The sequence below is a fragment of the Lutra lutra genome, chromosome 3 (assembly GCF_902655055.1).
Source record: "Lutra lutra chromosome 3, mLutLut1.2, whole genome shotgun sequence".
NCBI lineage: Eukaryota > Metazoa > Chordata > Mammalia > Carnivora > Mustelidae > Lutra > Lutra lutra.
Genome location: NC_062280.1, coordinates 143,053,379 through 143,077,114, shown reverse-complemented (window position 1 = coordinate 143,077,114; position 23,736 = coordinate 143,053,379). Strand labels below are relative to the sequence as shown.

At 44.2% G+C, this 23,736-nt stretch overlaps 1 protein-coding gene across 4 annotated transcripts in view; it reads left to right on the top strand.

The window, feature by feature from the left end:
* Window positions 1–10,084, top strand: part of LRCH1 (leucine rich repeats and calponin homology domain containing 1) — a 197,371-nt gene extending 187,287 nt beyond the window's left edge. For 2 of the 4 annotated variants that reach the window (XM_047723439.1, XM_047723441.1), the window contains one exon: window positions 9,038–10,084. In XM_047723439.1, the coding sequence (XP_047579395.1) occupies window positions 9,038–9,148 (111 nt within the window). In that variant the 3' untranslated portion in view covers window positions 9,149–10,084. Of the gene's footprint in view, window positions 1–667; window positions 6,808–9,037 lie in introns of those variants that run through there. The other 2 variants (XM_047723438.1, XM_047723440.1) reach the window with 2 other exon arrangements.
* Window positions 10,085–23,736: the final 13,652 nt, after the last annotated feature.

Genomic DNA, 23,736 nt, shown 5'->3' with positions numbered 1-23,736 from the left:
TCTAACTGCACATCTGAGAAGGCTCCTCTAGACTTTGGCTTATGGGTGGCTGCAAAAACATGAAATTTAATGTACTTTCTGACACGTGTTAGGAACATAATTAAAACCAGCATTCCCCAGAGTTTATCAATAACCCTTAAAACAAAAAAAATTAGATGTACGTATCACCTATCAGCGAGAACTCACTTATATTCATTCAGTTTTCATAAACCAGGCTGAAGACCACATTGAGAATGGTGAGGACAGGTGGGGACTCAACTTGGAAGTTTATATTTTTCCCTTAGGTAAGGTTATGTCCTCAGTGTCCCTAGTGAAGAGCTCTTATTCTTACGCCCTTGGTCAGCACGTGATACCACTGAAATATTCGAACCATTTCGATGCCAGAATGACCTATAAATTGCAGAACGTGCCATTCCTTAGTGTTGGCATCATGGGTGGAGGATTTCTTTGTGCTGTTTGCAGAAAACATGTTGGGTATGCTACTTTTCTTTTGTAATGGGTTAAGAAAAATCTTTGATGGTGGAATGGGTTTTACCTGCTTGAAATAAGGGGTTACTCTTGCCATTTGCTAGTAACCAGAAATGTGTACTTGTTTCCACCTGTTCTTCTGTGTATTTTTAATTGTATGCACTGTCTCTTTCTGTTCTAATGGCTGCCCACGGAATAGGCTGACCTCTGCTCTCCGTATGACATCCTGCAGTCGGACTTTCAGCACATTCGAAAGACTGTTGACACTCTGCTGGCACTTGGGGAGAAACCCCCACCACCAACTTCTGCCCTCCGCTCCAGGGACCTTCTAAGCTTCTGTCTTGTCCATATTCTCTTTATAGTGCTGATCTATATCACTTATCGCTGGAATGCTCTGTCCGCCTAACGCCTGCATGTGCACCCACACTCCCTCTGCTATGTCACCCTGATCCATCGCAGGCCCCTTCCGCCATCTGAGCCTTTGCCTGGCCGACTTCCCTCCTAGTCATCTCTTGAGTGATCTCTGGAGTTCTGAAGTCGGACATTACGCGTCCGATTTTCCCAAAGCACAAACTATTTCATAGAACGCAGTTGCCGTTAAAGAATTTCTCCCCCTCACTGGAAGACAGCGACCAGTGTATCCAGGCCTCACGCTTTCTCATTCCCATAGTGCCGGCAGTAGTGCACTGCAGTTCTTCTCTCTCTCCCAGGGAGCTTCGCTGCCCTGGGTAGAGCAGAAGATTCTCGAACAGGAGCAGAGGGGATTTAGGGTATGGAAATCTTTCCTTTGGGTCAGTGTTGGATCCTAATTCGGGACTGGGCAATTGTGTAGAAGGGCTACCTTGCAGAGGAGACAGAAAACTGGCATTTGGGGCCCTATTTGGCCTATTAAAGTCTTTAGTAATACCATTATTGACCAAGTTGAAAAATGCCATTGGCAAATGACTGCTTTGCTGGCCATGCAGTTGGCTTCCTCCCTGTTGCTTGCCATGGGAGCTGTGAGGGGCACCAGGGAGCATTGCTGCCCACTTCCACAGGGAGGAAGCCCCTCTGCCCTGCCCTGCCGCGTGAGACCTAGCTGTGCAGGGGGTCGCTGGAAGGAGGGTCCATGGCTGTTAGAGCGCCACCTGGAGGATTCTCTTGCACGTCACTTGGCGCATATTTTTACTTTTTGCTCCCTGTTAGGTCTACTCTGAGCTCTTAGAAAAGCGTTTTTCAGAAGGGATTTATATTTTTAATAATGTAATGGGTCGTTTTTCTTTTTTGCTACATCACATCATAACTGCAGGTCAAGAATGTGATGGGTTTGACTGTATTTGCTTTCAAATAAAGCCATGAGTCATGGAACATCTTGGTCCTAGCACTTGGGTTACTATGGCAGAAGCCAACAAAAAGAAGGCTCATATTTTAGAAGAATGTAGTGTCCCTAATGACTTCAAATGTCTATTTAGCCTTTGTTTTCCAGTGACATTAGCAAGCTGCTTCTACCTTAAGTGAGCTTACAGGATTATATATAGTTAATATATAACTTTTGGAGCAATGTGATCAGTTTGTAACTAAAAGAAAAAAACCCACTAGAATCTTTTCTTGGCCAAGATATTCCTGGTTCTGGGATGTCTTTCTCTAATATGAGAACGCCCTGCCCCATGGTTCAGACAGCTTCCCCTAGGCTTTGCATTACATCCGATTGCCAAATACTGTTTCTTAAATTCAGGAGATGATGACATTAACTTCCTCAAGATAAATTTCTAGTTTACTCATATGCAAAGGGTCTACATCGATGGCTTCTAAGAAGATAATTTTATTTTTCTGAATGTTTCCATGAATCCAGGGGACTTGAGAATATTGAAGAACCACACAATTAGAAGAGTATATTTATAAATATTCTTTGTTGCTAAATCAGATTTTCTAATGGGAATATTCTTTACATATTACCTGAGCTGTTTCCTCCTGATTTTGTGTGGATTGGTGAAATACAGGGTATGCAGACGCCACTTAGCTAACCTCGGCTGTGTATAAATAACCCACAGATGTACTGAATTGCTTTTGGTGCTATCTTGTACTCTTCAATCTGTAACACAATAAAAGCCCTTTGTGCAAAGTCTAATGAACACCCTGAGCCATAAGTTGTTTAATAAACACATTGCGGGTGATTATTCCAGGTTCCAATCAGCCCATTGATGCCCTGACCTGTGGCCCCCACCCCCCACCCCAGAGCAGCTCTCTGGGTCTCCACCCAGCTCTGCAGTGCACTGTGGCTTCCCTTAATGATCCCTGTTTGGGTTTTTTTTTTCTTCTTTGGGAGGGGTGGGGGGCAAAAGAGAAGAAGAGCCATGACTTACAGGGTGGCACTTGAAAGAAAATTCTATCCATAAAAACTGAGTAGAGCAATCATGTGAGATCAGATTTAATTTTCAGTGCTGACTTGATGGCATTCTTAGGCTATGTTCATATTTCAGTCCTGGCATCCAAGGATTCTTTGGATGCGCTTTCATTTCTCATGCCATTAATGTATCTGTTCCCTAACGTGCTGCTCCTCTTGGGATCTGTGGGGTGGTATTTTTTTTTTCAATCAAGTGGTATGGTAACTAGCAGAACATAATTAATTTAGCCCTTTAGGCAAAACTTGGAATGAACTGTCTTGCCCATTGTCAGGCTGTTCATTTCTATTTAGAATATTAAGCCTCTCTCCACGGTTCTTCCCTGAGGTACCCACACACCAACCCATATGCTCGCATGAGGCCCGCCATTACAGCATGACTGGGGATGTAAGCTGATGTGCTTGTTGTCTGAGCGGTGGGCAGGGATTTAGTTCTATGATTTATATGTGCATCCTAAATCTCCTTCCTCACACAAGAAGGACCATTTTTCCAGTACCTTCAGTGCCTGATAAAAGGAACCCATTGTTTATTTATGTTCTGTCTTTGAGATAGAAAGATCTATTTGAAAGAGAAAGTTCTCTTTCTCCAGCTCCTCCAACTGGTGACAGCTCACCCCTCAGTATAAGGATTTCCACAATATGTCACAACTAATGTCTTTTCATTCCCTCTATTTATGGATTTATGATTCACATGTGGCTCAGTGTTCGGGGCAAGACACTCACAGAATGGGGTTGGTGGTGAGGGGTCCCGCAGAACTCAAAAGTAAGACAACCGAGTAGGAATTTCATCAATGAAAATAGGTTTTAAAAAAAAGGCGCTTGATACCCTGATACCTTTTTTTGTGACTAAGAAATTAAATTCAGTGCATGGTGGCTAGGGTTATCTCTCTAAAATCCATGTTGCTCTATAAGGACAAGACATCCTAAGGACAAAGGATGTCTCACCTTACAGGGTCCAGTACTAGACAACCGATTAAAATTTCAGAAGCCTGAAAGTGGTTTTGGATTAAATGAAAAATATTTTAATACCATTTTATTTCAGGGGATTTAGGTTTAAAATTAGGATTCATATTTTGGAAGTAGTTCTCAATAAACAATCAGATATATAGAGAACGTGCACTTTTTTCCTTCTTTGAGACCATCAAGGTCCAGTTCCTTGGCTCTTCAGTGTGATTTTATTTGTGCTTGTGTTCATTTATTCGTTCTTCTAATACCGAAGGAACACTCTTAGAGTAAGGCTCTGTCGTAGACCTTGGGGATACGTGACCCTGTCTTCAAAAATCCTGCAGTCTAGACCGGGGGTCAGCAACATTTTTCTGTCGAGTACCAGATGATAAATATGGCGGGCTTTGTGGCCTCTGCAGTCTATGGGACAGCCACTCCGCTCTGCTGATAACAGTTTGAGAGCAACCGTCAGCAACCCCCTATGAACAGGGATGGGTGTGTTCCAGTCAAACTTTATTTACAAAAACAGGCTGTGGACTGACTTGGCCTGCAGGCAGTGGGTTTTGGACCCCTGACCTAGTGGACAAAGCAAATGGAATTCAGGGTGATACAAGATTCTGTAGGTAGGGAACGGGGAGTCTGCAAAGCCTTTCCGGAACTGCGATGTTTTTACCCTGAGACCTGAAAGGTATATAGGAATCGCCAGGGGACAGGGGTGCAGGTTCGGGAAGTGAGGAAACGAGCAAATACGCGTGGAGAATGAAGTATTCCCGAGGGAGGACGCACTTGGTGGTGGCAGGGCTGGAAGGCAGAGACTCGAACAGAAGGTGACAAGTCTCTAGGAGTGGGACATGGTCTCCGTTTTACATGGGAAGAAACCGACCCCAGAATGCTCAGGTGGCGGGAACTTGAAGCTCGCTCATGTGCAAATAACATAGATGGTCCTGCTTCAAGTTCATTCACTTCAGGGGCAGGAAAGGGCGTTTGAGAAACAGACTGACAGATCTGAACAGTGCAGGCATCAGTGACTTCATCTTAGTCCAGCGGCTGGCCGGGGAGGAGGTCCCTGGCTGTGTGGGAGCACAAGGAACTGTAGAAAGAGGAGAGCCAGGCGGCCGTGCTCCCGGGAGGCCTCTTCCGCCCGGCCCAGAGGTCTGTTGCTCTTGATGAGAAGCCCAACAAACCAGGTCGCAGAGCTAACGCCTGTCCCCGAATCGAGGGTTCTGTGACCCCCCACCCAATGTGAAATTTAATGGTGCTTCTCAGGATAGAGGCCCTTTCCTGTCCCCAGGGCACAGATTCACCTCCAGATGAAGGAATTTCTGGGCAGCTGCCTGATGTTGTAGAAAGAGCCCGGACTGGGAGAGGAGACGCGTGTTCAAATCCTGGCTCCTATACTTACCAGCTTTGGGACTTTAACAAAGTTACTTAACCTCTCTACGTATCAGTTTTGTCATCTGGAAAAGAGAGCTATTACATCTGCCTTGCACAGCTGTCCTAATGAAATAAGCAATGCAGATCCGTAGTGTTGGCCCCCAGCATGTAGGAGGGGCCCCAGAGATCTTTCTGAGTTCGCATTTACTGCTTATGGCTTCCCTGTTTGCTGGGGCTCTAGAAAGAGTTGGGTGACGGGCTGTGAGGGAACCTTTACTGATTCCGCCATTGGAGAAGCAACACAGAGTACGAGCTCTTCAGGGGCCATGGGAAGCTCTGTGTTTATGGAAGATACTCCTTTATGACTCTGCCCTGTGCTTTAAAAGGAAACACAACAGTGGTGCCGTGTTCTCCAGGAAAGCTGCTAGGCTCCTCTAACGATGGATAAATTTAAATGCATTTAAAGTCAGTGTGAACGTACAGTGTTCTCTGCTTTAAATCCCTTTCATCCAGGTTTACGTGGCCCTTCTCTGTCACTTCTGATCCAATTATAAATGTACAGCCATTCCTTCTCTCTCCCAGCTTCTGGGTCACTTCTGGGACCCTCCCCCCGAAACCCCCTGGCCTATGCAGAGGCAGGACTAGTGTGGTAGAAGATGGCCTTCAGGCCATCCTGGCTACCCTCTTCATTTCCAGCAGGCTCCCCTCGCTCAGCCTGTCAGCCAGTGCCTCAACTCATCATTCCTATCAGTCTTCATTCCAGTCCTGTCGTAAAATAACAGAACTGCTGCGTTTTTATGTTTCTGTTACCTTAGGCCAGTCTTTGTAGGTACCTCCGACACCATCCAAGTAATCTGAGGGTACTTCTGGGTTTCTTTAGGGCATCTGAATGAAAGGAGAAAGGCAGAAAGGAATTGAGAAGTACCTTTTTATGTCCTCTGTGTACTTCTCATTGCCAGCTCTGAGGGTCGAAGTGAGACTCGTGGGCTCCACACCGGATTTACGAGTGAGGAGACCAAGAAGGTGAGAAATGCCGCTTGGAAAACTAAAGGCCGAGTAAGGTAGCTCAGTCTGTGTCGTCTCCAGAAGTACTATCAGTGGGAGGTTGAGATCTCAGTACTTTTCCCCTCCCTGTCTCTTTGGAGCCCCTAACCCTTCCCAACCATGGCCACTAGCTTGGAACCCTGGAGCCAGCACTCCTCAGAGGGACCAGTGCAGCCATTAATGGGGCCATGTTGCATCTCAAGCAGGACTGAGTTTAGGGCACATAGCCCCATAAAAGCCATGCTGTACACAGAGTTTAGACCCTGTGGAAATATTAGTACTTGAATTCAGGCACATTTAGGACTTAAACACTGTGGTCAAGAAGCAAAGTGTCTTTCAAAATGCCTTGGGAGTATTTATTCTTTTAAGATTTCTATTTGCGTTCCTTACCGAGCGTTCTATTGATCTGTTACTGCTTTTCTCGATGATTCATTGAATCAACGTGCTCATAAAACCCTTTGTAATTTGATCCAAATACTTCTTTAGAGTTTGTTGTTTATCTTTTAATTAATTTGGGGTTTTTTAAAAAGATTTTATTTATTTATTTGACAGAGAGAAAGTACACAAGCAGGGGGAGCAGCAGGCAGAGGGCAAAGCAGGTTCCCCGATGAGCAGGGAGCCTGATGCTAGGCTCAATCCCAGGACCCTGGGATCCTGACCTGAGCCAAAGACAGATGCTCAACCAACTGAGCCTCCTCGGAGCCCCAATTTGGTTTGTTTTTTTGTTTTTTTTGACACTTAAGAAGCTTTAAACTTTAAGGCAATCAATTGTTTTATCTTTTGTAATTTTTGGATCATTTTTTAGCTTAGAAAATTCTCCATTTATTTATAAAAGAAAATGCTAATGATTCATCTCTGTTTTATTAGGAGAGATGTTCATTTAACTATTAATTCATTTTGAATTGATTTTAGCATATGGTGTAAATAGAAGACTTTATTCCCCCCCCCCCAAGTAATGCCTCATACCAGAAGCTTAACCATAATAGTGGCCATTTGTAATTTCCAACAAAGACTGATGTCAACTGGGGTGCTGTGGAGATCATAAGAATGGGGTAAACACACCCCTGCCCCTGTGGAACCAACCTTAGCAATGAAATGCCAAATTGAGGTGCTTTCACAAGCCTGTGACAGGTGGCATGGGGAGAGGATGTACCCTGACGTCTGGCTATGGCCCATCTTGGCCTCATGCGTGGCTCGTGATGCCCAGCTCACACAGAGCCTTCCATCCTTCCTCAGGCTGACATGGGGCTACTAGGTTGTCTAGCAGCATAAATGAATGTCCACCAACTATGCGATTGACAAGATAATCCTATTATGGTACAGAGCAGACATGCAAAATAATGGTTAAAATTGTGTTCTAAAGAATCAGTTGCCTTATGTTGACATGACCATTTCTTAAGACCTGGTGCCAGACAGAGAGTCTGAGGTACTCTGCATTTACCACAAGTTAGGGAAGGAGGAGGGATAGGGGTCATAAGGTGATGGAGAGAGTGCAGGAGAATGACATTTTCAGATGGTGGAACAACTTACTGGAGATGTCACGGCATGTCCTTTGAAGATTTTTCTAAGAGCAGCATGCCTATATTTGCGGTAATTTATGGAGAGCTCTGCACTGAGGAGGCAGGAAGATCTGGTTCTTCAAGCAAGAGTCACATGAAATGAAGCAGAAGTGTCCAAGACCCTAACTGGCCTCATGTTAAACCCTGCATCCGCTGCCTGGGGCGTTACACATATCTCATTTAAACTGTCCTTAAAAACAACACTCGTTGGGCTGTGGAGGACATACCATGATCTGTAGACAAGAGGAGGTATTTGCTGTGAAGTCTTTTCCTAGCCAAGGAGATTCCCCTCACTCCAGAGCCAGATGACAAAGGTCTGAGATTATTTTGTTGTGTTCTTTTATAAACTGCTTCGTTGAGCGTGCGGGGTTCTCTACCCAAGGAGTGATTTGCGTTGATTATTTTCCTTGACTTGTATATACCGGCCATTTCCCAAGAGCAAAAATACAACATGAGAAAGTAACAGGACATTTGTGTCTTTGACAGTTTTATGAAAGAGTCCTAACAGAGAGACTGTTGAAGGCTGTGGTTAAAATTACTTATTTACAAGGCTGTTCATAAACCATGAAGAAAGGATACCAAGGCTACCAGCATACCTCTATTTCAGAGATCACAGCAAATAAAATCAAGGTTTATGGCCAGTAGAATGGTGCATGGTCTGTATAAATGAGTGTACTAGTTCCTTTACAACGTGTGAGAGGCTCTGCGCCATTTTGCTTTACAAGAATGTAAGCTAATATAGTTGGTGTTTGGTTTCCACCTGACTCTTTAGCTCAGTTATTTAGCATACAGGTTGTTTGTTTTTTTTTTTTTAAGGATTTTTTTAAAGATTTTATTTATTTATTTGACAGATCTCAAGTAGGCAGAGAGGAGGAAGCAGGCTCTCAGCTGAGCAGAGAGCCCCATGCGATGTGGGGCTGGATCCCAGGACCCTGGGATCATGACCGAAGGCAGAGGCTTTAACCCACTGAGCCACCCAGGCACCCCTTGGTTTGTTTTTTTTTAAATGTTTCAATCTATTGCTTATTTCAAGATGCTTGGGAGACCTTCTGAAACAACCTTCACTTGTGAAAAATCGTCATTTTCTCTGCAAACATGGAAAAGATCCTTGCCAATGGGTTGAAAGCAAGGGAGGGAGCACAGTCCGAGATACTCAGACAGGCCTATGTCAGAGCTCAACTTAACTCCTGTCAGTGGTGTCCTCTAAGATTTTATGATTATGTTTTTGGTCATCTAAAAATTGACATTTTGTTCTTCTTCCTTTTAGGAAAAACTGTGTCTACCCCACCACATCCTTGAAGAGAAAGGCTTGGTCAAAGTGGGCATTACCGTTCAAGCCTTACTAGATGTAACGGTAACAAAGACTCTGTTCACATGAAACCAGCTCCTCTCTCCTTTGGGTTGGTTCAGACTCTTGTCTCGTCAGAGATCTTGAACTCTGCTCTCAGCACCTGTTCCTCCTACCCTCCCGCTCACTGCCTGTCAGCTCCTGGCTCTGGTTGCATTGAAGGGAGGACAGAAGGGAAGATTTTCTGCCTTTCAGAACTGACTTCCATTGTTAAGATTTGAGAGATATTGACCTTAAAGCCAGTGAGGGAGCTGTCACTGAAGGACTGAGCAGCACATCAATGCCTTTTACAACCTCCTTCATCCCTTCCACGCTCACCTACTGCCATTACCAACACACCAAGCACAACCGTTTTTGCAACAAGATGCACTCGTTTTATTCCAACCAAACTTCTTGTGTATTTAGTGGGGGGAGGGGGACTCAATCAGGTATTCCACCATCAAATTTTTCAAGACGTTTCTTGAGACCATTGCCTTTTAAAAAACTATTTTCGACATACAAAATATTTATATAAATATTATTTATTAGTGAGTTGTTATTCATCCTTTGGATGCAAATTGTAAATTAGGAAACTATTTTATTACTGCTTTTTTGTGGTTAAACACTTTATTTTAATATTATAAATATTGAATTATTTTCTATCCTCTTTGGTGTGCAGTAGTTCTAGGTCTCGGTAATCATGTTTTCTGGTGTATGGGACTCAGCCAAAAAAAAAAAAAAAAGCCAAAAACAGGTGCTTCTGTGACAAGAACTGTTTTCTGGGGAGGCATTATTTACACTTTGGTTTCTGGAACATTGGTTTTATTTATATTTCTGCATTCCATCCAGTTTCCTACATTCCAGCAGCCCTGTTATCCTCTCATATAACGAACTGACTGAAATCAAGAGAGCACCCCAAAGTTATTTGTAAATAGCTGTGATGAAAAAAAAGGCATATTAAACTTGAAGATGAAATGTGAACAATTATTTTTTTGGATTCAGACTTATTTTGGTATGCACAAAACATTCACGTTTTAACACAAAGACGTAGTAAGTGTTAGCATCATGTGTCTTGAAGTATAATTTTGCACTGCAACTTGGCTAACGAAAGAAAGTCTAGCACCAAAGGTAGATATCAAGGAAATGGTCTAGGTAAGTAGAGGTAATAAAAAGTGCATTGTTTGATCAAAAGCTTTTGTAAGGACAGCTTTGACTGAGTGAGTGAGAATGGCGGACGGCACATGGGACCTGGATCAGGAAACCGGCCCTTCTCACACCCGCCAGTCTTAAAAGAGGAAACGATTCAGAGCAGACGTGCTCATTGTGTTGTAATTTAGTTGGCACTTCCATAAAACACTGCGAGATTCACGGTCTCTGGTAACTCAGAAATGAGTTAGCCAGTTGGTGGGGCAGCTGCCTGCTACACCAAGGCAGGCTTAGGAGAAGGCTTAGGTAAGTGGTGTCCGGAAGACTGAGTAGCCTAGGAAGGAGGAAGTTCCGTCAACACATGACTGGAGAAGAGCCAGCAAAGGAAAGGGACCACCCATGTTGGCTCGAGACAGCCACGTACGGCGTCACAGACACGGTTACATGCATGCGCGTTGACCCTGCAGTTACAGATAGCCTGGTCATTCGTCTTTCAAAGTCTCGTGAAGGCTGACGGCAGCTTCACTTCTGTGAAAGCCACTGTAAGTTTTGAGAGCAGCAGCCGCCACAATTCGTAAGAGAAATAGAAGGGTGAATGCAAAACAAGACCGCAGGAGGGCAGTATGCGGTGAACACACGACCTTAGGTCAATGCCAAGACTGCCCTCTGCTGGGCGAGAGGTGGGGGGCAGTTACTGGAAATGGTCGTTTGGATTGGCAGCTAGCAGTTATTTCCTATCAAATGTACTGTGCACTTTAACCTAACTTAAACTATATTTTAATATTCTTCTGTACTGCACAAATACCTGTTTTGTCAAACAGCATAATGATGTAAAAGAGAAAGGCATCTTGGGCAAAGAGCGTATTCAATGTCAACAACATGCCAAGGTCGATATAGAAATAGGAATTTAGATTGCTGCACCTTGATGGGCATTCAGAACGCAGGGTCCTGAAATGTTTTTTTACGTGTATATACGGCAAACATGAAGCTCTGTAATCCTTGTTCTGAGAGATTTTTTCCCCCAAATTAAAAATATTTCTTTTGATACTAATCTTCAATATTTTTCTTAAAGTTGGCTGTATAATACAAATGGCTTCAATATTTTGTGCAATGGCTTTTTTTCCTTTTAAATGCAGTCCTTGTATGGCTAAGACGTCTTCAAGATCCTTGTACACTGTTGATATGTGCAATAAAATGTGCATGGCCAGCTGAGAGTACCGTAAGTGGACAGAATGTACATAGTGCAAATATCCTTTCTTTTATTATTTAACAGCCATTAAAACTTTGAATTTGTACAAACCATCATCTGCCTGACTTACCCATCTGATGCAAACGTTGACCATAGTCACAAAAGAAATCCTAGGGTGTTTTTGCGGAAATAGAGAGTAGCAATTATCTAGTGTGTGTGTATATACATACACACAGTGTGTGTGCATCTATAATATATGTATCTTCCAACCTTTTTTTTTTTTTCTCGAACTAAAATCTTCCCTGGAAGCGCAGAACACACAGCAGTTAAAAGCAGTGTTGCTGTGGTGAGGGGGAGTGGAGGGGTAGACTTAGGACCCTCCACCTAACCCTTGGGTGGCAGCTCCAGAAGGTGTCACTGAGGAAGCCCCAGGGCTGTGTGGTGCATGTTGTAAAACCACAGGATCTGGTCCTCTCTCAGCTGCCCCCAGTGGGATCTGACCCGCAGAGAGTAAAGTGGCTGACATGATTGTGCCTCCCATGAAGCCAGGCTGAGGTTTTTCCCACACGTGCAGCCTACCTCTGGTGGAAGAGCAGCTGCTTTGAAGAATTCAGGTGAAAACACAACATAGGACACCAACAGCCCAAGTAAGCAGGGACCAGGGTCAGGGCCTCTGCATTCAAGATCCGTTCCTCCTGAGTTGAGAAAACCAAGGCATGGCCGACAGTGTTCCGATGGGCAATGCTGCTCCTGTGCCCAACCTCAAGCTCTTAGGTATCTTAATCTATCACATGTCACACAAGTCTAGCATTCACAGACACTTGGCCCTGTCAGTTGGCTGGAGCACCTGGGGAACATGTGAAGGGCAAGCAAAAGGGAGGCCACGGGAGCAGAGCATTGGGGGGACCTGGCAGGCAGAGGGGGTGGGGGACATTTGCACTGGGGTCATCCATCCGGTTCAGCCATATGGCATTGGCTGCAGCAGGGGACTGTCCCAACGACCAAGTTCTGGCCAACAGTTGCGTGGGGGGGCTTCTCAGTTCTTCCTAGTGAGTCCAAGAGATCCAGGCAGTAATGACCCCAGAGGGGCTGGTTATCTAATCTGCCGTCTCTCCCAGGAGGTCAGCTCGGAGGGACCAGACCAAGTTGAGTCTGGTCTCGGGATGTCTGAACTCAGGGAGTTCTCTTAGGAGCTGGTGCTCCTTGTGTGGGGGGCCTGTGTGTAAAGCAGGGCTCCACTACCTTTACTCCTCACACCCACATACTAATGGGCCATCATAATGGCCAATATTCATTGAATGGCTACTGTGGGTCAAGTGTTTTTCTGAACTCTAAACCTCATTAAAACAAGGCTACTCGTCTATTTTGTTCTCTGTCAATTCCCCATTGCCCGGAACAGCGCTCATCAGTACTAAAAAGATGCCAGTTAGAATTAACGATCTTCGCATAGAGTATTTTAAAGATTCTTGCCAAAACGCTATCAGGAAAGGACTTGTGGACACCTATGCTCAATACCACATACGTCAGGGAACTAACACTGCCTCTTAAATCAGAGGTGTTTGTGGTTCTTACCCGACGTTGCCCACGTGGCTATTGTTTATTGAGTAGCCTCCTTACTTAATTGCCAATAAGTCTCTTCCCCAAGATTCTCATTCTTTTCCTGGTGACTGGAGACAAAAGTCCTAAAACCCAGAAGAGACCTAGAGGATAACGCTGACATTCAGAGAGAATTAGGGATAAGCAATTTGTTCAAGCTCACATCAGGTAAGACAGAGGGCAAGGCAGGGTCAAGTTCAACTGTCCAGCTTGTGTCCTTTTCATTGTACCGAAGGCATCCCAGCAGAGCTCACCTACTGAAGTTCCTAGAGTTTGTTTGTTTGTTTGTTTGTTTTAAAAGGTATTGGGCAGTTCTTAGGATTTAGAGATACAAAAGAAGGCAAATTTGTGGGATAAACTTGATAAGCTGAGCCTATTGGGACTGGTTTGAATGCTAGCTAAGACAGATCAAGGCCAGGGAAAGAGGTTGACAGAACAGGCCCAGTGGAGAGGAAGTGTTCCTCGCATTGAATGAGGTCGAGGAGAATGCTTCCAGTTTCCTTGCCATTTCTGTCTCCCAATTTGGTAAAAAATTACTATAGATTTTTTTTTTAATTTTGGAATTTTTATCTGTTTATCAAAGTGATACACATTTATCATAGATATTTTTGACAGTATGAAGAGGTTGGAGAGGATCACCTGTAATCCCATCATATAGGGAATGTTAAACTTTTGAAATCTTTTCTTTGAGACATTCCTATGTATTTTTACACAGGACAACCTTACATACTTTTTCCCCCTTGTTAATACTACAGTATATGCATTTTCCCCAAGGTAATACTGTTTGTTCAAAGACAAAATGGAGTTCCCTGAACAGGCACTAATAATATTTTAGAAGCCCCCTCTAAAAACATCTAGTTGCTAGAATTACATGGTCTTATGTGGGCAGTACCTAAAAGAAGCGGACAGACCCTGAAATAAGGTTAAGGGCCATTAGGTCTTTGGAAGACAAAGGGAGTCAGCAGGGGGTTCAGGAGATACTGCTTGAAAGGGAAAGTGGCCAATAGGAGGTATGTTTTAAAGCCAGCCCCACAGTGAAAGACTGAAGTTCAGTATTGGAGAGAGCATCTCATACCTCAGAATCCTCCCAGCCCAAGTCCCAGGAAGTATTTATATCCCCCCAAAATCTCCCTCAACATCATGCCTAGAAATGCTTAAAAAAATAAACATATGCCCCTTTAAATGCTTTGCTTGTATAAGAATATAAGGAAATCTCCAGGAACCCTAAGCAGAGAGGGAGGTAGAGGCCAGAGTATTACAATGAAGGTGAAGCCATGACCTTGCTGGGAGCACCAGTCCATCCTCTTGACCAAGAGATGGTGTATTAACTAACAGGAACTCTGTGATGGCGACAAATACACGGACCTGGTCAAGGTGAGTCCTGAGTTGGACCTGGAATCTCTGAGCAAAGCCAGCGTCCATAAAGGGCTGAGTCTTCATGGAGAGGATAAAGAGAAAAGTAGTCTGTCTACGAAGAGAGATGACAAGGAGAGTAGCCATCCTTGGGGGAGAGGAAATGGGAAATGTTAGCTCTTGTCACTACAGGTCTCATCCTCCACAGATGCTTTGAGTTTCTACTGCAACTGTGGCCTGGAAACCCCAAGATGAAGAATATTCACTTACAGTGTCTCAGGCTGGCCACATTCCAGGACACCAAGGAGAAGAAAAAGCAGTTCCTTACTGAAGCAGGCCCCACAGCTTCCCCAGGTGACACCTGGCCATGTACGAGCAGCCCATGCAAAACTACAAAAGAAGCTCTGAGACTTGAAGCCTCAAAGTTTTTTGCAACTTAGATTTGAGGGCAAGACCCGATTGGAGCTGGTAGGAAGCTATTCAAGGCTTTATCATCTTAGTGTGATATTAAGAGGAAAGTAAGTACAACACAGGAGTGGCGAGATGTAAAGAGATGGTAACTGAGATCTTTCCAAAAGTGATAGAGCATTTGAATGCTCAGATCCAGGAAGCACAACACATTTCAAGCAGGATAAGTAAAAATACATCTCGATCCATAGTGATCCGGTAAAAGCGATCCTAAAAAATGAAGACATGTCCTCAGATTTCTTCATTCTGCCTTCTAATGGCTGGGCGTTCCACTTGGTAAAGGCACTTGGGGACGACCATCTGAAAAGGTAAGTAGGATCTTCCACGAGCGGGACTGGAAATCTGTGTCAGCCCACATCCAGGGCTGAGACAGCTGTGCCCAACCAGAAGGTCTTAAGAAGTACACCTATTTGTGGGCAGAGGACACTGTCCTGGCAAGCAGGTCTGGGGCTGAGGATTGTTGCCTTACGTGTCATGGAGAATGCAGGACAGACGTCATCAGGACAGTAAAGAGGCCTTTTCTGATAAGGTCAAAGAGGTGATGAGACCAGAGGGATGGGATGCAGTTAACCGTTGAAAATCCATCTGGCCACTCTGTGCTTTTTGTGTGCAGGACTTAAAGGTTGATTGGTTCGGCAATACTCAGGAAAAACAAAGCTGCTGAGGATTTATAGAGGGCAGTGGGGGCAGACTCCGTATTTTACAAGGTCACATGGGGGTAAGGTGGTGGTGGGTTTAGGGAGGAGAAGCAGGGATGGGCAGGCTGCCTGCTTTCCACTGTGTAGAAATGTCAACATACTTGGCCAAGAAGCTCCCTAAGAACTATCACTTTTCTTTGAGAAATAAAAGAAAGCTCTTGATCTCTTAGAATGTGATTTCCACATAAATACCTGCTAGAGTCATTAAAGCTGGGGTTGGGGACAGAGGGAAAGACACGCTACTGCCTGAGGAAGTTTCCATACAGGCAGACCTTTCTCCTCAAAATATTGTCTAGTCTCCTATCTTCCCAAATCCTTAGTGAATGTTCTGTAAAGAATATTCAAGGGGCGCCTGGGTGGCTCAGTCGGTTAAGGGTCCCGCTCTTGATTTTGGCTCAGGTCATGATCTCAGGGTCCTGAGATTGAGCCCTGCGTCTGCTTCATGCTGAGCACGGAGCCTGCTTAAGATTCTCTCTTAGCGAGAGAGAGAGAGCACAAGAGCATGTGCACATAAGCAGGGGAAGGGCAGAAGGAGAGGAAGAGAATCCCTAGCAGAGTCCCTGCTAAACACAGAGCCCAACCAGCGGCTCCATCTTTTGTGCAGGGTCTATGTTTTGTTGCTATGGTATCCTCAGGACCCAGAATAGTGGCTGACATGTAATAGCTGCTCGATAAATATTTGTTGAACAAATGTCTTTGCTTTCTGTTCATTTTCCTTTCCATCCTTATCACTCTATTGAAAACACTCATAATAAAGTCATGGGTCCCATCCCAATGGTCTCTTTCAGTCCTTGTTCTATGTGATCTTCCTGCGGAGGGAAACCTATGGGATGGTTGAACACTTGCTTCTTGAAACCCAAGAGTTTTCTTCTGGGGACATTTTTATCTCTCTGATCTTTTTTCATTTTCTTCATAGTCTTCTTGTTCTTTTTTTTTAAAGAGCACTTGGCACTCTTTTCTCCATGTTGAAGATCTCTGGGGGCACTCACCAGCAGTCGTGACTTACAAATGTACAAATATCTGCAATTCCCGGTCCAACTTCCCATCTGAGCTCTAACATGATGTAGCGCTGTGTATCTTCACTTGGAAGTCCTATAGATCCTTCCATCTCATGGTATTTAAAATTTAACTCCCTGTCTACCTTCCCAAATGCCGTCTTCTTCTCATGCATTTCCTGATTCAGTTTCACCACCTTCCCAGCCTCCTGAGCTAGGCATTATAGGGTCATCACCAGCGTGTCCCTGTCCCTGTTAGCTGGTCACTAAGCCATGCAGACCTTCCCTCAGAAAGGGGAGATCTCAGCCCCAGCATCTCCTCTCCATCCCTGCCACCTCACTGCCAGCCTGCGATGGCTCTCCCAAGGATGAGTAGTCAGTGGTCCCTCTGGTCTCGCTGTCTCCCGCTCCTTACCATCTTGCCCCTGCTACTACAGTCATGTTTATAAAACACAAATCTCGTGTCTCTTCCCTGCTGGAAACACCCTCAGTATCTCACCATTATTTATGCCATAGATTTCAGTACCAGACCTGCCTTTACAATCTGTTCATGGTTTTCTGGCTAACGCCCTCTGGGGCAACCACTCCAGTCTCCTTTCTTCCTGGGCCTTGCTCCGGTCTCTGATGTCTCTGTCCTCTGTGCTGCGGTGACTGCTTGGAATGTCCTCTCACTTCTTCTTGACTTTGTGAAGTGCTACCTGGCTTTCAAGACTTACAGTCAATGCCTTCCTTTTGGGGCAAGCCTTTTGCATTCCCTCCAGATGATCTCGTACTCCTTGGTGTTCTTGAAAAAGAATTTGGTCTGCTATATTCAAATGTTCATTTCTTTTTTTTTTTTTAAGATTTTATTTATTTATTTGACAGAGATCACAAGCAGGCCGAGAGGCAGGCAGAGAGAGAGGAAGGGAAGCAGGCTCCCTGCTGAGCAGAGAGTCCGACGCGGGGCTCGATCCCAGGATCCTGGGATCATGACCTGAGCTGAAGGCAGAGGCTTTAACCCACTGAGCCACCCAGGTGCCCCTTGAATGTTCATTTCTTAATACAACCCTTCATTAAGATCATATTGGACAAGATCATTTCACTGGGGAAAAGGGCATACAAAGGCCCTCGATAATTCATCTGTTCTCTTATAGGAATCTTAATAATAAGAGTAATCATAGACACAAGTGTGATGAAGAAAATGAAATACCATGGCTGATGCCTACTGAGTGGTCACTACCTGACTGGCACCAGTCAAGGGCTGTCTCTCCGCACCCCCGGGAGGCAGCACCGACTGTAACTCCCACTTTGCACGGAGGTGACTTGTTCAAGGTCCCCCCAAGTGCTAAGCGACAGTGTAGTTTGGATTCAGATGCCCTGCAGTCTGTCTCAGAACTCATGCTCTTTCCATGTTACTATCAATCCTTGCTCTACTGCCTGAATGCCCTTGACCAAATACCTACAATCATAAAAATAAGAGTAAATAGTTGAAGCCTTTACTTGGGTTATTTTATTTGATCTTCACAATGACCCTAGAAGTAGGTCCCATTATTATCATCCCTCTTTTGCTCATGACAGCAACAAAAAGTTGTCATGGAGCTCTCTCTATCCCAGCTCTTTTTTTTTTTCCAACCATTTATTTTATTTTATTTTTTATTATGTTATTAGTCACCATACATCATTAGTGTTTGATGTAGTGTTCCATGATTCATTCATTGTTTGTGTGTTAACACCCAGTGCTCCCAGTGCAATACGAGCCCTCTTGAATACCCACCACTGGGCTTATCCATCCCCGCCCCCCCGCCCCGAAACCCTCAGTTTATTTCTCAAAGTCCATAGTCTCTCATGGTTCATCTCTCACTCTGATTTCCCCCCGGCTCATTTTCCCCTTCCTTCTTTACTGTCCTCCATGCTATACCTTATATTCCAGCTCTGATGGAGGGCCCCAAATAGTGGGTACTCTGTACAGTCACCTTCGAAAGGGAGGTGTTAGGTCACTTACAAAGGGGATGTGAATCCCAGCTCTGTCCAGCATCCTCTCTGAAGGGGCTAAGAAGAGTTGAGGAGGCCAAAGGTTTTCAAAGATGTGGGGTGCTGTGCACTTCCCCAGTCTTGCCCTGCCATGGGAAAGGGGAGCATGGTCTCTCTACCTCAGGCCTCTGTAGATGGGCATACAGGAACTATTTGGAAAGGCTGATGTGTGCTCTCTGGAGTTTCTGATGCAGGGGCCTGGAATCTGAACTCTGGCCTGTGGGGTGGCAGGGAGGAGAGAAGGGAGCTGCCCTAGGAATGAACTGTGCTCCTCCCTAGGGTGCGGATGGAACACAGGCTTCCCCAGACACAGTCCCCCAACCCCGCACGAGGGAACTGCTCTGTGAGGTTGCTTTGAACTCTCCTGGAGGTAAGTTTGTGGGGGGTGCGTGGAATATGGCTGCAGCAGAAAGGCAGTGGGACAAACCAAATTATGAAATCCCTCAGAATAGAACTGAATAAGGCTTGTTCAGGATTATCTTCCTTTTTTAGAATTCATATTTTAAAATCAAAATGATAATCCCAGCGGCTGGGATAGCCTGTCTGCACTATGCAGCAAGTATGGGCTGGATTAGTCTACGTTTAAGGCCAGAACGTTCTATTAGTCTGTCAGGCCTTCTTTGTATATAGCTAAGAAAATGAGTTAGTTGCTATTTGCTCTAGAAAACTTTACTTTTTAGTGTGTGGCCTATTGTGATTGTCCTGATAAAACACTGGGTGGCAGTATTTTTACTGAAATGATTTCACAAGAGCCCCTAAAGCAGTAGGTTTCAGTCTTCTGAGAAGAATACTCCTGCTTAACCAGTAATGAACAAAAAGGCAGTACGCCATCAATCCCCCACTGGAACAGCCTGTGGTGAAAATTATGACTTTAAATGCAGTGTTTTAAACACACACACACACACCAGGATGCCAGAACTACCATCCTGATAAAAGTCTCTTGCCTCTTCTAGTTCCCACCCCCATGCCCCCATTTTTAATAGTATTTGAATTTGCCTAATAAACCCAATGAGATGAAACATGTTAAGATATTTGACTGGTTGAGTAGATACCATTGTCATCCAAAAAAGGCAGTGCTAGGATTCTCTTCTTTACCTACTGTCACCAGGAAGTGAACCTCTCATTAAACATTGCCAGTGACAGAAGGCTGGCACCTGGTGCCAAAGAGACGTGAATGAAATCGGAAATCTAATGCTCTTGGATTGGAGTCCTGGTCTTGGACGAAATACTATGAGGGTATAGATCTCTCTGATTTCCTCTCTGAAGACCAAAAGGACATTTTCTCCTGGACTGGCTGGGGCCACGGAAAGTCGAGACAATTTTATTTCCACAGCTGACCAGCCTTGGTACAGGGTAGGCATTGAATGCACAGCTGTACTCAGTGTGCTGACCCCCACGATTCTTTCCTTTCACTCAAAAAGTTGTGGTAAGAGAATTTCAGCAGGAGAGGTCTCCCACATGTCACATGATCTGCAATATCTGACTACTCGCATATCCTTGTGTGTATCACCCTAGCAGTGCGCTACAGGCATTATAAAGAACGCACAAAAATATGCATTTTAACAGGAGGGGGGTGAACTAAAAATACAGACAGAAGCTCTGTCACACTCCAGTGAACGGTCTTGTGTACCTTTGCAGGTGAGCACAACTCATTGTGGAGTCCAGGCGGCACTGATGGCCCAGTCACTCACATCCAGATGGGATGATGGTGATCTTGGAGGCCATTTTCTTTTGCTACGGGGCACAGTCCCGTGAGTTAGCTGGTGCCAGGCTCTTGTCTGCCCCATTTGCAAATGAGGAATCAGGCCCGAGGTACGTTGTGGACATGGGAATCACATCTGGTTCTCTTATTCTGGAAATCTTACTATTTCGCAGAGCAAGTTATGATAATCCTATTTTTTAAAAAGTGTTTTTGAATCAGAACTTAAAGTCCTAGGAGTATAAAGAAAGGACAAGGCATGAAGGTGTGTTCTGGGCCTTGACACAGCTGGGTGTCGGCACTGTTGGTTCTCTCTGGCTTCCAATATTTATTAAATAGGAAGGTTTAAAATAATTTTACAACTCAACATATATACACATAACTTCCGGTTGTAGAAATGATGCCATTCATCAAAAATAAAGCCCTTTGCCTATCATCCTCAATTCTGAAGCTTGTCTCCTTTCCAGAAGTAATGGCCATTATTTTCATTCATACCTTTTCCTAGGAAATATTTCTATCTATAGAAAATATACATATTGTGTCGGTGGTTTAAAAAATGTTAACAGTATTGAATTTACGTGCGTTGTTCAGCTGCTCATTTTTACTCGTAAATGTTTTGGGGTGTTTTCATATTCTCTTGACCACAAGCAATCCTGCAAGGCTTTGCAAGTATATGAATCCGTACCTGGCAAGCATATAAATCTTAAGTGTATGGGCAGGTGAATTTTCATAGCGGACACACTCAGGAATTGAGCACCCAGATAAAGTACTAACAGCCTCTCTCGCTCCCTCTCGTGCCACCATCCCATCACCTCTCCCAAGGGTCCCACCCCTCCCTGTTACGGTAAACCCATCCTGACTCTTCTAACACAACGGATGAAGATTGCCTGGCTCGGAACCTTACATGAGATGGCACAAAATGATTTACACAGGACATAACTTTTTGTCTGGATTCCTTTATCAATATTACATTTGCAAACCCTCCTGTGGCTGCATCTAGTAGCACGCTCATTATCATTACTGGAGAATATTCTGCCTTCTGAATATACGTCCATTTTACCAATTCTATGTAGATGGATATTTGGGTTGTTTCCAGTCCTTGGCTATTATGAGTAGTGCTGCTAAGGACATGCTCAGGCAGGCTTTGTATGCACGTGCTACGGTTGGGGGAAACTCGAGTGGAACTGTGGGTAGGGGCACGCATGCTCCAGCTCCATAGACCCTGCTAGCGGGTCACTGTTCAGCCCGGCAACACTCAGCATTCCTGCTCTCCTAACTTCGGTCACTCAGGTGAGTGTGCAGTAGTATTTTATTATAGTTTTTATGTGCATTTTCCTGGTCTTAAGAAGCACATTTTCGTTGGTTTATTAGGCATACTTCCATCCTATTGAGCTATCCATTCAATTTTTTGTCTAGTTCCCTGTTGGTCTACATCTTCTCTTAATGTGAATTTGTGGGAGCTCTTTAAATACTCTAGATACAGATTCGTTATCAGATATGTGTATTGCAAGCAACTTCACCCACTACATAATTTGCCCTTTCACTCTCAATGGTGGCCTCATTGAATTGTATTTTCTTCCCCCCCCCCCGCTTTTATTTTTAAGATTTTATTCATTTAAGAGAAAGATAAAGAGAGCACAAGCAGGGGGAGCAGCAGAGGGAGAAGCAGGCTCCCCGCTGAGCAGGGAGCCCAATGTGGGGCTCGATCCCAGGACCTGAGATCATGACCTGAGCCAAAGGCAGCTTAACCAACTGAGCCACCCAGGCGCCCCTGTATTGTATTCTTTCTTAAGGGGATCATAAAGAGGATTTTACAACATCTATAACCCAGGAAGTGTGTGTCTATTCGCCTCCTTTTATATTTGATTCTGTCAGGTGCCATTTAGAAGCACAGAGAGCTATTAGAAGGTCATTTTGGGGTTATTTTTACTATGAAATAAACAAGGTGGTTCCTTATAACGTAACTTTGAGAATGATTTCTGGGGGGAAAACATATTATATTTAGGCATATATAAGAATTCATCCCTCCCAGGCTAGTCTTTGCAGCCCAATAGCAAGCTTTAATTTACTGGCTTCCTATATATATCCTTGACAGCCAGTTCTGTGTTGAAATTGAAAGCCTTTGTCTTTTTTTTTTTTTAAGATTTTATTTATTTGACAGACAGAGATCACAGGTAGGCAGAGGCAGGCAGAGAGAGAGGGGGAGAAGCAGGCTCCCTGCTGAGCAGAGAGCCCGATGCAGGGCTTGATCCCAGGAACCTGAGATCATGACCTGAGCCCAAGGCAGAGGCTTAACCCACTGAGCCACCCAGGTGCCCTGAAAGCCTTTGTCTTTATTAGAGTTATCACTGCCTATGTGTTGGCAATTATTTATTGAGTATTTAAATGTTTTTGCATTTACCCTGCAAATAGGCAAAGCAAAAATTTTCTTAAAATGTTGTGCCAGCTTGGCAGGGTATAACTCCCAGTTATTAAAACACTAACCAAGGTATTGCTATTACTGGATTTTGCAGATATAATTAAAGTCCCTAATCAACTGATTTCAAATAAGGAAGATTATCCTGGATAATACAGTGGTTCTCATCCAATTAGGCCTTAAAAACAAGGCTGAAGCTTGCTTGATAGGAAATCCCACCTGTGGGGAATAACCTCGGCTCATACCTGTGGTGTCCCATCCTGTTCACCAACCTTTCTGTTGGCCTGCTCAATGGATTTTAGATTGTTTAGACAGCCCCCACATTCGTATAAGCCAATTTCTTGTAAAAAAAAAAAAAAAAAAAAAAAAAAAAAGTGTTAATATATACTATCTCCTGCTAGTTCTGCTTCTCTGATTGAATCTGCCATATGGTGATCTTAGAAGTACACAACTGCTTTTCTTTACAAAGGAGTTAATAACAACATGCACAAAATTCGCAAATTAAATGATCTTCCTTATTAGAGGACACGAAACTGTTAAGACTGGAACCATTTTGGGACGCCTGGGTGGCTCAGTTGTTTAAGCAGCTGCCTTCAGCTCAGGTCATGATCCCAGCATCCTGGGATCGAGTCCCACATTGGGCTCCTTGCTCATCAGGGAGCCTGCTTCTCCCTCTGCCTCTGCCTGCCATTCTGTCTGCCTGTGCTTGCTCTCTCTCCCTCTCTCTCTCTGACAAATAAATAAATAAAATCTTAAAAAAAAAAAAAAAAAAAAAAAGACTGGAACCATCTTGTGTGTAGCCCAACTAGGGCTCAAACTTGACTCCTGATATTTCAGTAGAACTGACTGAAAGAATTTTAGTACAATCTAATTCACATTTAAATAGTACTAATTTTATAGCTTTAAGAACCTGATGGCTTCTTCAATTACCTTACAATAGACAGTCTTATTGAATGTTTAATTTGTATAATCTTTGTGAACTAGATGAATACGCTAATCTTGATGAGCCCTGAGTAACAGATGGACGTGTTGAATCTATATTGCACACCTGAAACTAATACAGCACTCT